This window comes from Haliaeetus albicilla, chromosome Z (assembly GCF_947461875.1).
Source record: "Haliaeetus albicilla chromosome Z, bHalAlb1.1, whole genome shotgun sequence".
NCBI lineage: Eukaryota > Metazoa > Chordata > Aves > Accipitriformes > Accipitridae > Haliaeetus > Haliaeetus albicilla.
In genome coordinates this window covers 54,629,090-54,642,308 of record NC_091516.1, presented here as the reverse complement: position 1 = coordinate 54,642,308, position 13,219 = coordinate 54,629,090, and the positions used below count along the sequence as shown (strand labels likewise).

The following is a 13,219-nucleotide window of genomic DNA, read 5'->3' as shown; positions in this document are numbered from 1 at the left end:
TTTGTCCTTCAGCAGCAAACTATATACAGCTTCTTGCTTATAAAGCTAAAAATTGACAATGTATCATTAGGTTAGGATGTCGTACCTTACATCATAAGTAATAATTGCTTAGAGTCACTGCTAACTAGTTTTTGCTTTTTGTATCTAATAGCATTGTGCACCATTGCTATGGAGATACTTCTGTAGTTCTCTAAGTTTCTCTTGTAGAAAGTCTTTCATTTCCAGTGTATTTATTATGCTGGACTAGTGACACTTAATAACACTTAAATGAAATTAGATAAAGAACCAAAGTGTGTATACAAAGACTACATATTCCTGTCTGCTAGTATGTTTCTAGCACCTGAAATAAATTGCAGCATATTTAGTGTCACAGTAATAATGCAACACAAAATAATTAATTGGACTGAAATGGACTAGATAGAATTAAAATCCCAGTTTTAGACACTTTAAATACAAATTCTGCCATTTTTGTAATCTGAACATTTGGTCTTCAGCTAAGTAGATTCGAGTGAGAAAATTGTTTTGTATGTGCCCACAACAGTCTAAGTGAGGGACACTCATGTAAGTTGTGGAAATCCCTTTTCAATTCAACAATTATTGAATTTGTGTTTAGGAAAGAAACTTTCTAACTAAAAGGATTTTAGAATTACTTTAGCTGTCACATAGTACGTTACTGTTCCTTTAACATCACCAGACATGCCTTGTAAGCAAAATACTACTAGTACATCTTAGCTGAGTCTGTGATTGGTTCTTCCTGATGAGAGTAATTTCACAGAAGAACACATCATCTGATTTTGGAAGTGTAATATTCAAATTTCTAAACAAACCCTTGCTTAAATTGGAGTCTGTTCCTAAAGTTGAACTCAGCTGAGTAGATTGAAATATTGTAGGTGGCATAAATATGAACTAAATGATATTTTAGGAGAAGACCCAAAGGACTTACTAGTTTTAACTTAAGTGCAACAGAGAGAAATAAATTGTTCAGCTTTTTTGTGGTACAATGTATACTGTTCTCCTAATTCTGCTATCTCACACTGCACCACCTCAGAGTCTTTTAATACATTTAATATCTGATTTGCACAACTTCCAAACTGTATCCAAGAACAGGACAACACTGTGTGAAAAACAGGAAAAAGCTAGGTACAGTATGATGCAGTGCATAGCAATATACATCCAGACGGATTCTATTTTAGATTATGAAGATGTTCAGAATGTTCATTTTAACATTTTTCTCAAACTCAGAATGAGCCGTTGATCACAGAGATTAATATTTGGAATTATTGTCATAAATTTTACTATATTTGAATAACTTCTGTATACATACATTTTTCTTTATTTGATGGAAAACTAACATAGTGTCCCAAAAGCTGAACTTACTGAGCAGCTATGTTCTATTGTGTATTATGTGCATATCAGTTTTACCTAAAAGTGTTTAATTAAGGTATTTATTCTTAATTATGTGAATTCTGTTACCAAATCAACTGTAGACCAGTCTCTGACTAGTCATCCTAAACATATGGATTCAGTGCAGCTGAATTGCAGCCCAGCTGCAATACTTCCTGTTTTCTATTATTCATCAGTAAGTCATTCTTTCTTTTAAGATGCTTTTAGTATAAAAATAGGTGGTAGAAGATATAAAAAACATGTAGAGCTCAGAGCACATGCAAGGCAAATAGTAACTTGTTCCTTTACATTCAGCAATGAATTATAGAAGGTAAAGAAGTAGCAGTGATAAATTAAAACACTTGGTGACTGGGATGGAGTAGAACATTTCACAGTCTGCTCACCACAAATGCATTTTTTTTTTGTTAGTTCAGTGACTGTTTCTTTTCAAATTTAACAGTTACTGTAATGCTGAGATACTTCACAATACCTGGTAAATATTTCCTCAGATCATTAATCATTTGTTTCATGTATATCCACAGAAATTTCCTGATTGCTATTTCTTTTCCTTTTGTCTTTTTGATCAAGATTGTAAATCTTTCAACATGTCTTTCCTGAACATGTATTTTCAAGATACACGCAAATCCAGCTCATGTAAATCAAAATCAGTAATATCTTAATAATATTTCTGAATGCTGGTCACTAAGAAATCAAAACTAGTGGATCTTCTTAGTTCCTTTAATTTAAAAAAATAAATTATTTTTAAAATTTAGAAATTATTGGTATAGTCTGTAGTTCATAGGACTACCACCTATGCCACAGCACTCTTGCTTTAGTCTGTTTGGCTTGTTAGACTCCTGTCATAGTTCTTGCATCCATAAAATAGCTGCTTTAAGGTTAAATTGCCTTTTCTTTTATAGCTGAAATGATGAAGCTAATAAAGTTGTAACTGAGCTACATTTTCAGAAGTATTTTAAATTTTGTATTGTGCCCACCTGGCTTCCCTAATATACAAAATTTAGCCATTTGACATCAGGTATTTATTTAAGTACATATTAAGTTTTTAAACAGGCTTTCAGTTAGAATTTAGTGAAGAAGATCAAATGTATTTATTAAATTCTGAAATATCTGAGCAAATTTACCAACTCAAAGAATTTGTTAATGCTTTCAACAGAGATTAATTATTTAAACCACTATGAGGAAGTCCCTAGCTTTGATTTCTGATTCAGCTCTTACATTGCTTGGTTGGGCTACAAAGGAAATTCTATTTCTACCCTGAGAAATGTTGTCTTAAATGCATTTCCCTACCTTTCAGTTTAGTGTTTATCTGTGAATGGATTTCTGGTCAATCCTCCGAAAGCCAAAGGATCATTGTCATTAAGGGAGGGAATTTTTGGGAAAGGGGTCATTGGGATTTTATCCAGAGCCTCTGGAAGTATTGTAGGTAAACCTGGGCTACCTCTTCTCTATTTGGAGTGTTCAACTGCGTGTGATTTAGACTTTTAAGTTGGACCTCATTTTTTCCGAACCTCCTGATCTTTTCTAGCTCTTTCCATTCTTCTCTCTTACAGACCTTTATCTTTCAGTCTCCCAGACAGGACAGGTAGACAAAGGTATTGCTGACTTTTAGAAAAAATGTACTTTTAACAAAAAGGGAAAGCAAAATGATGTCAAAGGCAATAAATTATGTAGGCCAGACTCAAAAATTATGTGTAAAAATACCCATGCTAGTCCTTGTAGCCTACTTTTTGTGCTAGTTTCTTCCTGTAGTTCCCTCATCTTTTTATTGGCTATAGTGTATTTTACTAGCTTTCCATTGACATCATATTTTTTATTTTATTTCTCTTCCTGCATTTTAGAATTTAACTTTTCTTTGTATCATTGTTTAAGAAACAAAGGAGTATGAACCTGTATGAATATTAACAAAAAAACCTGCAAAACTAATCTGAATAAAAATTGAACACACAGATAACAAAATATGATGTGGTCACATAGTAGAAATAGCTTCCTTATTGGGAAAATTTTGTACCTAATAACCTAAAATAGGTAATATGAACTCTTTTGCTTCACCATTTAGTATTTCCAAATGAAAACAAAGAACTTTTACCTTCTTGCAAAGAGAAGTTTCAGAATAAGTTTCAGGTGAACAAAACATTAAAAAAACTCCCATCAAAACCAACAAACCAACAGACTCAAATAGTTTTATACATACAGAATAAATTAATCAATGCAATTTGTAAAGATGATGTAGAAGTACCAAAGTTGATCTTTCGACCTTAAGTATATCAAACATAAAATGAGAATGGCTGTCAGCATGTACTCAACTTCAGATGTACATTTGCTGAATCACTGGATTTTGCTTTAAGATATCTTGGTAACTGCAGTCACTGAACATGAATATTAACAAGGAACTGAAAAAGGAGGAGGAAAATGTATGTTTGAAGTTCAGTTTATGGTTGTTGTCCCCCATCATTTGCTGTTTGAAACATTTAGTTCAGCTCAACAGTTTGAATGTCAGTCAATGTTAATAGCAGTACTTCAAAATTCATTTCCACTCATTTTAAGTATCTGTGTATTCAAACTGCAGGTATTTTAAACAGCTGGAATCTTAAGCAGATGAAGTTTATTTAATTTATTAATAGCTTTGCTCTTAAATTCTTACACGATCTTTCTAGTATAAAGTAATTTAATACCTTTAAGATTTAACAAATATAATTCTGTAATTGGATTTAGTAGCACTAAGTTGTAAAGCATTAGCTAAAAGTATTTTTGGGTAGTATGAAAGATTTTACCTAAATTTGAAGTATGCTATAGCACGTGAAGAAAATCAAGCAAATGACCTTCCTCTGCCTAATATGTCAACACTTGTAACATGTAATCTGTATTTCATTGTAATAGTAGGGAGCTTGATTTCAGGTTTGGTTGTGGTTTGGGGGGGTTGTTTTTTTGGGTTTTTTTGTTTTTTTACTTGTGCAAAACTACTTTTCTTTTTATCTGTTCTGCTCACACATATTCTGTTTTTATTTTTGGGTCTGGCAATGAAAAACAAATAAACAAATAATTAATCATTCTCATCCATTACTCTCTTTGTGATTCAAGTGCTTAAAATTTCTAAGAGTATGTCTTAAGTCTTCTTATCTGTTTGGCCTCATTTTGATATACCTGCAGACTTCATTTTGTTTTTTCTCTAATTATGTTCATTTGTTTAACTTCATAAGCAGGGGACATGATCATTCCTTTATATTATGTATTGCATCCTTTCATGATTTCATAACTCTGCTGCTTTGAAATCATACTTGTTCTGGAAAGAAGCACTGGTATGAAACACCAGCAGCAGAAGGTCCTAGTACCTCCAAAATATCTGGAAAAGGGTGGCTTATTTTGCAAAACATTAGCCTTCATTATTTTGTTTTCCAGTAGGCTGTATATTTTTATATGTTTATTTTAGTCATAGCTAGCTTTGTGTAGAGTTGTTTGGGATGGTGGTTTGAATCTTTTTTTTTTCCTATTTGTCTGTGCAAACTACATTTGTGATGTGCAATACTTTTTCCAAATGATCTGAATTTCATTTTAAAGAGTAAAACAATGTTTCTGGGATCACTTTCATATAGAGTTATCAGTGGGGCTTTATGAGAAAGGGTGATGTTAAGAATGAAAAAAATTGATTCCTATAGTGATAAATAATGACCTAAGTAAACTAACAGCAGCTCATATTTCTCACTTGATAGACTAGGACCAGTAGAATAAAAGTTCTGTTATTAAATGTTTATTTCAGTCTTTAAAATAGCATTATTGTTTTGCATAAGTGGCATTGCTCTTTCACTCTAAAAGTATATGAACATGTTTGCAAGCATTTCTTACAGTAACTGAACCTAAAATTTTAATATACAGTGTTTCAACTTTAAATAACAAATGAAATTGAGAATACAAAGCAGCTGTGGCAAAAATGTGGTGTATTGGCTTATTGTAGTACCAGCTGTATGCTATTCCTATTGTATTTCTGAAATTTCATTAATATGTCTTAAGTTTCATTTTCACTTGCTTAAATCATTTGCTCGCCGTGACAGACAATTCATCATTCACTGCATGTTTAAAGCTTGCTATGTGTTTTGGTTTTTTTCAAGTGAAACAGTTTTTTCTTTGCACCTCACCAACTTACCTGCTGAATTTTTTTGATAAAAAAGGGCAGTTGAAACTTGTCCAGTTCAGTGTTACAGTGATGGCTCTTTTAATCAGGTACCTCTATAAAACTACTTAAAAACATATTGGACCGGAAGTACTTCTTGAAGTACTTTTGTGTTTGAAAATACAGTTTGTTTTCTGTAAAAGAAATGATAAATAAATGGAAGGACTGCGTACTAGTTCACTGTTTGACGTGCTGAAAAGGAGTGCTAAGGCATTCAGATATAATAGTGTTTAAAATAATGTATTAGTTACCCAGTTCGGGAGTTTAAGTACTTTTCAGTCATTTTATCCACTAAACATCTTTTTCATGAACTGTTTGCTCTTTCTTAGAAATATTGTATGACTGTATTGTGCTTGATAGGGTTGACATTAATCATGATAAATAGCATTCTGCTATGCATATGGTGTATACATTGAATTACAAACCCACTCACTTAATGTAGAGAATTACAGGAGAAGAGAATGTAATAGTTTGAAAACCTCTACTCCAGCATATGATAGCGAAAGACAATCTCACTGGCAAAAAAAGAGGTAATCTGAAATTTGCAGTACTTTTGTCAGGGATATTTGCTGATCCTGATCCAGAATGGTCCTCATGAAATGTGACTGTTGAAAGTCATGACTGTATAGGGGGGTGGAAGGGTCATGTCAATTGTGGTATTTTAAATAATTTTCAATTGTGTCTCCATTGTATCCTATGCCATTGGGGCGGGAGGCAGGGACTGTAAGTCTGTGTAAAGAGGATAGCTGCAGGTAGGTAAAAATAATGACCAGTTATACTAAAACTTTTATTCGTCCATTAAGAATAATTAACTTTCATTAAACTAGGGCAAGGAATCTCCATCCTAGTCACCTAGAAGGCATCTCTCTTTTGAATTGCCAGCCATGCCTGTTTGTGTGGACCATGTCCATCACTTACAATATTTTTCTGGTTTCCCATTGTTTCAGTTACAAATTGTATAATTCATTGCTTTTTTTACTACTTTATTAGTATTTTCATCTTCTCTATGGAAAACAGTTTACATTGCCCCACTTCTGGTTTTGCTTAAAGAATTTTTCTCCAGTTACTGAGTATAGAATTTCAAGGATAGAACCAAATAAAAAGGAAATGCATTTATTGTTTCATCTGATAAAACTTCACTGGTATTTACCTCCTGATTTCAAATTAGTATTTCCAAGTTCTCAAATATAAAAGGCCAGTGTTGAGTAGCTTCATTATCTTCTGCACTGTTTTTTAATAAATAGCAAGAAATTGCAGTGTCTAATACTGCTCCTTTAAGATACTGCAGATTCAGGGATGCAGATTTTGGATACTTGCATTTCTTAATATTACTAGAGTTAGGTCCAGATTTTCCCCTTCATGAAGGTATTGCAATTGAAACAGCCTCTGAAGTGAATGACCTGATACACTGGGTGATGTTAAAGGAAACCAAGGAAAAAGAGGCTTTGAAAATACTTTTTTTGTACCTTTTTAGTTATACTTAGTCCATACTTCTGAGAACCAATACTTTGGATGGTGTCAGGGCCAAATTGAGAGCAAATTATTTGGTTGCATTAGAGATTTAAGATTTCCTGAGCTTTCTCCTCTACCCCCACATGCCCTTCCCAACTTTGGCATGTCTCGTATATAAGTGTTTGGAAGGGGGATGTTATAACAGATGACTCATGGCTTTCTGGTCTCTGTTCCTGGTATTGGGAATCCTCCTGTGACTAAAATCTAGGAATTTATGATGCTGTAGCATTTCCACATGATATAAAAGAGTTAGTTCAAAATTGGAAACTTTAATTGTTTTTGACTATGGGCTATGTTTTTGAAGCGAGAACAGCAGGTAGGATTTCGAGTGGAAATCTTACTTTAATTTGACCTTACATTTATTTCTTATAAGAGAGTAGTAAAAGGGATAAAATATTTTTTTGGATAGCCTTCAAAAAGTAGAGTTGTTATCTGAGAAGTATATGAGGTGTCTGTCTCCTTTTGTACAATAGTGCAGGTGGACACCACAAAGTCAGGTGTACTCCTCAGTATTTATAATTGCAACGAATTTCAGTGAAAATCAAGAATCTGAAAAGGTTATGCTTTGGGCAGTAGTCACCTACCAACACTATTTAATAATCAAATGTGACAAATTTTTCCAGACTTTTTTCTTCTTTTGTTTTGCTGTATTTCTTGCTCAGAATTATTTTATCTACAAATGCACTGGTTTCTTCAGTCTTTGACACTCTTATTATGAAAGACCTTCCATTTCTACAGGTTTAGTCTTTTGTTTAACCAGTTCTTAGCATGTTGCTTTGTTTCTTGTGGAATGCTCCTTTTTACTGGGCCTATAAGATGCCACAGTCTAAAACTGTAGTAGTTCTGAAAAATCGCTTTGTGGTTTTTATTCTTTATGAGTATTTTTAATCCTACTTTTAAAACATCAAAGAGTTAATTTTTTTACATATTCCCAGAATTTGGAATATAATGTCTTTTTCTGCAATTAAGAGCTCTGTTTTTAAAATCTTCTAGGCTTTTTGTTTTTTTCCCCAGCAAGAACAAAAATTATTTTTAAAGTTTTGTGGCAAGCCTGAAGTAAAACCACACTGCTAATTCTAAATACACATAGAGTCTGAACTTTTAGGAGAAAATTTCTGTACTTAAAATGAATAGTACCTTTTCTACACAGCATCAAATACAGTAATAACTTAATTATTGGCCTTTTTTTAATAGTCCTTGTGATACTAAGGTTTTGAAGAGGTATTCTTCAGAAGCAATAAGGAATGATCAGGTTCTGTATGTCTTCTGATCTCTGAACTGTCAATCATCTTTGTTAGCATTTCAGTAATATGCCCTAGTGTGTAAACCCAGCAGTTATTTTGTCTAAAAGGCAGAACTGAATGGAAGTCAGTGATGAACTTACTTCTATATCGTAAAACTTGCATATTTATACAGAAAGGCTCTGACTTTAAATGAAGAGAGACTACATACAATAGGTCTTTAATACAAAATAAGTACTTCAATGTTTAATTTTGCATAACAAGGTTATTATATAATGTTCCGTGTGCCCTGGGGACTACAGATATGTTAGCATATAATTAGATACTGTGGGACAACAGATTACTCCAGTTGGTGTATATAAATGATCTCTCTGCATGCTCTTTATCATCCACAAATGCAAGGTGTTTATCCTTTTCATTTTAGGCTAAGCCACCCTGAAAAACCTTTTTTAAATACGCATTCATTTAGATAAGTAATATGGTTCAACTGACATTCAGTAGCTTGTTACTTTGAGGTTACATATTCTGAACCTATAACCAGTGTTAGTCAACTGTGAACCATGTGAACTTTTAGAATAGGTAAGAGGCAAAGACAGCACATTGGACTTCAAATACCTCAAGATTGTTTTATAACCTATACATTACACATGCTTGGATAAGCCTCCTATTCCTCCCTGCATACTTTTCCATCAAGTTGACATTACATGTCTTACCATATTAAAAAGGAATGTGTGAACTGTTTTCTCCTTCTGGTTTAATATTTTCAAATAACCCATTTCATTCCAAACACAACTACCATCTGGTCTTTCTAATTGTGTAACCATGGAAATACTTGAAAAGTTAGTTGTCTGTGTATATTGCTAGTTAATCTTTTTGTGATCAGCTTTGCCTGACTTGCATTTTTCCTCACTTTATATACAGGCTGGTTTAGCAGGAGCTCCAGCCCGGGCTGTTTCAGCTGTAAAGAATATGAATCTGCCAGAGATCCCAAGAAATATTAATATTGGTGACATCAGTATAAAAGTGCCAAACCTGCCCTCTTTTAAATAACATGGCTACTCCAGGTAAAACCAAGGAAGAAATGTAATAGAAATTTACTGCATAATTGTTTACTAAATAAATGACATGTCTAACTTTTACTATTTGGATAAGACTCAAGGTACTGTATAGACATAAGTTGAAAAATCAGTGTGTGGAGTTGAATGTTGCTTTTGTCTTGTTTGTGAAATTAAAGGAAATGGGTAGTTCCGGTGTGATTTCTAAATTACATTCCTATGCCCTTGTAAGGCATATCACTGTGTCTCGGCTGCTGCAGTATTTTGGGAAGGTATTAAAGACGTTATCTACTTTGTATAACCTATAATGCTGAGGTTTTTTGTATATTCACTAAGGTCTATAATTAGTGCATTCCTTAACTACTTCTGCTGTTTGTCATGATTATTTAAGACTTCAGTGCAAATGTTGCATGAAAACATTAAACTCTTATTTTGTTTAAATAAAATCATAACAAACCGGACTTCTAAATACCTGTTTGTCTGAAATCTACTCTTTGCAATAAATCATGTTATTTCCTATTCATGGAGCCAGTTGACTATATATAAATACTGTTGTAGCAAGCATTAATGTTGTAGTTTAATCTCTGAAGGAATTACATGGGGATATTGTGTTGAACATATTGGCTCTTTAACACTTCTCACAACAGCTGTTCATTATTATTCAGAAGGAAAAACTGCCTTTACTGAAGACCCAATGACTTCTGTTTACATGTTGGTGTTGAGAACATACTTACACAATCTGATAGACTTTCCCTGATGGTCTGACTTTGTTTTGGGAAAAAGGGTCCCTGCAATTTCTGTGTGTTGTGACAAGTACAGAATGGGCTGAGGAGGTTGGGCAGCTCAGAATTGTAAATGTGAGTGTATCAAGTAATGTGATAAAGAAAGGCACTCTGGAAAGATAAATGAGGATACTTTAATAGGGCCTCTGTGCCTGGTGACGTTTGTGATTCTCTACTTTGAGAATTAGATTTATGAGATACTTAGTATTGTCAAGACCTCAGAAAATCTAAGTGCTATCACCTCTGTGTAAGTTGCTCAGCTCTTAAACTCTTTTGTGATTTAAAAAAAATAAAGGGGGGTAGTGATTGTTTTTTATAATCATGCTTTTAAGCGCTGTGTGATGTACAAGTCTGTTTAAATGAATAATAAAACTATCATTGGGATATTTAAGAATTTCTGTAAAGTTTTCTTCTCCAAACAAGTATGCAGTTAATACTATATATGAAAATACAGTGATACTGGATCAAGGACAACACATTTCAGGGCTAGTCTGAGAGGTCCTGCATTACTTCAGGAATTTGGTTTTGATGTAAACCAAGCATTCTTTTCCTTTGAGTTGAATGTTAAGACATACCCCATAAGATAAACTTTGAGTCACATCACGTTCTCTGTTTCATCCATGGTAACTATCAGTGGTGCCTTTTGAGACCATTTGAGAGAGAAAAAAAGAAAGAGAAATTACTTTTGCAGTAGAAAATCTGATACAGTCCAAGGAATTTTAATGTATTTATTAAGGGGGGAGGTAAGAAACTTCATGTATATTGTTCATATTACATTTAATAACCATCAAGTAACACTATTTTATAAATGCTTTTGAAAACAGGATTGTTCTCTCCATACCTCTTGAAAAGAATATTTATTCTTCCAAATTAATTTTCTTTGTTTAAGGTTTCAGGAAACTTCAGGTAGGGTTTAAGTAGAAAACTGCAGCTTTCTCATTTCCACTGAAAAGAGAATGAAATGTGCAGCATTTTTTTTCCTTATGGAGTATTCTTTAGTATTCCCAAGTTAGACAGCTTAGTACAAATCTGCAACTGTTATAATTTCACCTGCCTTTGCCAACTTTTGTTTTTCTGCTTAATGCATAGACCATGTGACATTCAAAGTAAAGATGTTGCAAATTTTCCGCATTGTTCCTCCTGTGAGGATTTAGTTAGTGCTGCTGCCGAGGGATAAATAGGAAATTTTGAAACATTTGGTACTCTGACCTACAGAGAGTTCCTCTGGCTATTTGTGAAAGAAGCTCACAATTTCAGAAATTCTTCCAGCTCCTCTATTTTTGTCTCACTTTTTTTCGTCTAGTTCTCTTTCAGATTTGTAAGCTTATGTAGTTAAAAGATTTTTCATTCCTTGCAGAGAAATCTTTTCTGGGTTTATTTGAATGGAACATTTTTCCAAATCGTTAGAGAAGATATGTCTGAGATGCATCTTGATGTGAAGCATATTTCAGATTAATTTCTCATCTCTTATCTGTCAGTAACCAAACTTTCATTAATTTCAGTGAACCTAGATCTTGGCTCTTAAAAATTACATGACTATTTTAAAGTTTTGTTGGTTTTTTTTTAAGTTTTGTGTTTTGCATTACTATTGTTTATACTACCGTTTTCCTACCTGACAACATGACTTGTGCTGGAAAAGATTCTCTGAACAGCTCTTCCATAGACACCAGACTTTTGAAGAAGCTTCTGTGTTTTTGACTGGTCAGCAAATATTTAATGCAAGGCTGTGACTAAAAACTGGAGCTTCCTTACTCAGAAAATCTTTGGATGGGAAGAAATTCTTCATCAGACTTTCACAGTAAAATTGTACTCCTTTCAAAACAAAATTCTCTCTCACACAGAAGAGGTACTGTACAGAAAGCCTGAATGGTAGTATTTTTTTCTTAAATAAAAACAGATGGTATGACAATGTGGGCTTCCTCAGGGTAGCTGAACCTATTTGCCACCCCTTTGCCAGAGGAGTGTCTTTAGTTTGCCTGGGGAGATAGTATTCTCTTACCATGTTATTTGACCCTGCCAGGCTTTAAACTAAAACCAGTCAGAGGAAGATGGGGTACTTGATTGATAGAAGTGACAGAAATGGTATTCTTACTCTTGACCTTCTAGGGCTTACCTTGTGTTGCAGACATTCAGAGGTTTTCTACAGTGCCAATCTGCTTGTATTCATCACCTTCATGAGAATGATGTGCCTTTTGAATTCTTTCTCCTATTTCACCAGTGTCCTCTTAACTACTGCTTAGGATTTAAAATGAAAATAAGCTGTGGGCTGTAAATTATTAAACTCCTGAATATAATTTAAATGTTTTTAATGCTTTTGTAACTGCAAAAACCCCCACCTTAACATATATATGTCGATGTGTACATATATTTATATATAACATCAGTCTTGTGCGCTAGCTGTTGTTAAAAAGGAGAAGAGGTCATCCTTCAGCTGCAGAAGCCAGGCAACTAATTTGCAATACTCTACCTCCATAGGGCCTGCCTTTTAAGTGATGTTCATCATAATGCCAGCATGTGTAAATGAATCACTGAAAGCCATTTTTCCTAATTCTGGGCATTTCTTAGAACTGCAAATAAAACATTATTAAACAGTAGCTGAGACTGTTTGGTACTTACGGTATCTGAGACAACACCTTATGTTGGTTTCCCACATTAGGTTTTCTTTTCTATTCAGTTCAGTTTCTCTGCTAGTGGAATTCTCTGGGGAGAAACCTTTTCATGTGATCATAGCAATTTAACTGTAGTAAGTATTATCTGTACTGCTTTTTGATAGTCCTTGATAAATCATGCACAGAGATAACTTTAAGGAGACTTTGTAACATTAATAATACAAATTAGTAATTAAGCCTCCAGGATATCTTAACTAATTTTTTTTCCTGCATTTCCGTACACCTCCTGTTTATCTATTGTCAGAAAGTCCCTGTATCACAGGTGGTTACTTGTCTCAATATTCCACAAGATAAGTATTTTCCACATTTATTTGTATTCTGGGGATGCAGGGTGAAGTGCCCTCAGAAAGCACGTTTGAGGCTTGGGTGTAGTGGCAGTTCAGATTGCTTA

The 13,219-nt window shown here is 33.7% G+C and overlaps 1 protein-coding gene across 4 annotated transcripts in view; it reads left to right on the top strand.

The window, feature by feature from the left end:
- Window positions 1-13,219, top strand: part of AP3S1 (adaptor related protein complex 3 subunit sigma 1) — a 46,627-nt gene that overhangs the window by 25,052 nt on the left and 8,356 nt on the right. For 2 of the 4 annotated variants that reach the window (XM_069776022.1, XM_069776018.1), the window contains one exon: window positions 9,244-10,553. In XM_069776022.1, the coding sequence (XP_069632123.1) occupies window positions 9,244-9,372 (129 nt within the window). In that variant the 3' untranslated portion in view covers window positions 9,373-10,553. Of the gene's footprint in view, window positions 1-2,954; window positions 2,997-9,243; window positions 10,554-13,219 lie in introns of those variants that run through there. The other 2 variants (XM_069776020.1, XM_069776019.1) reach the window with 2 other exon arrangements.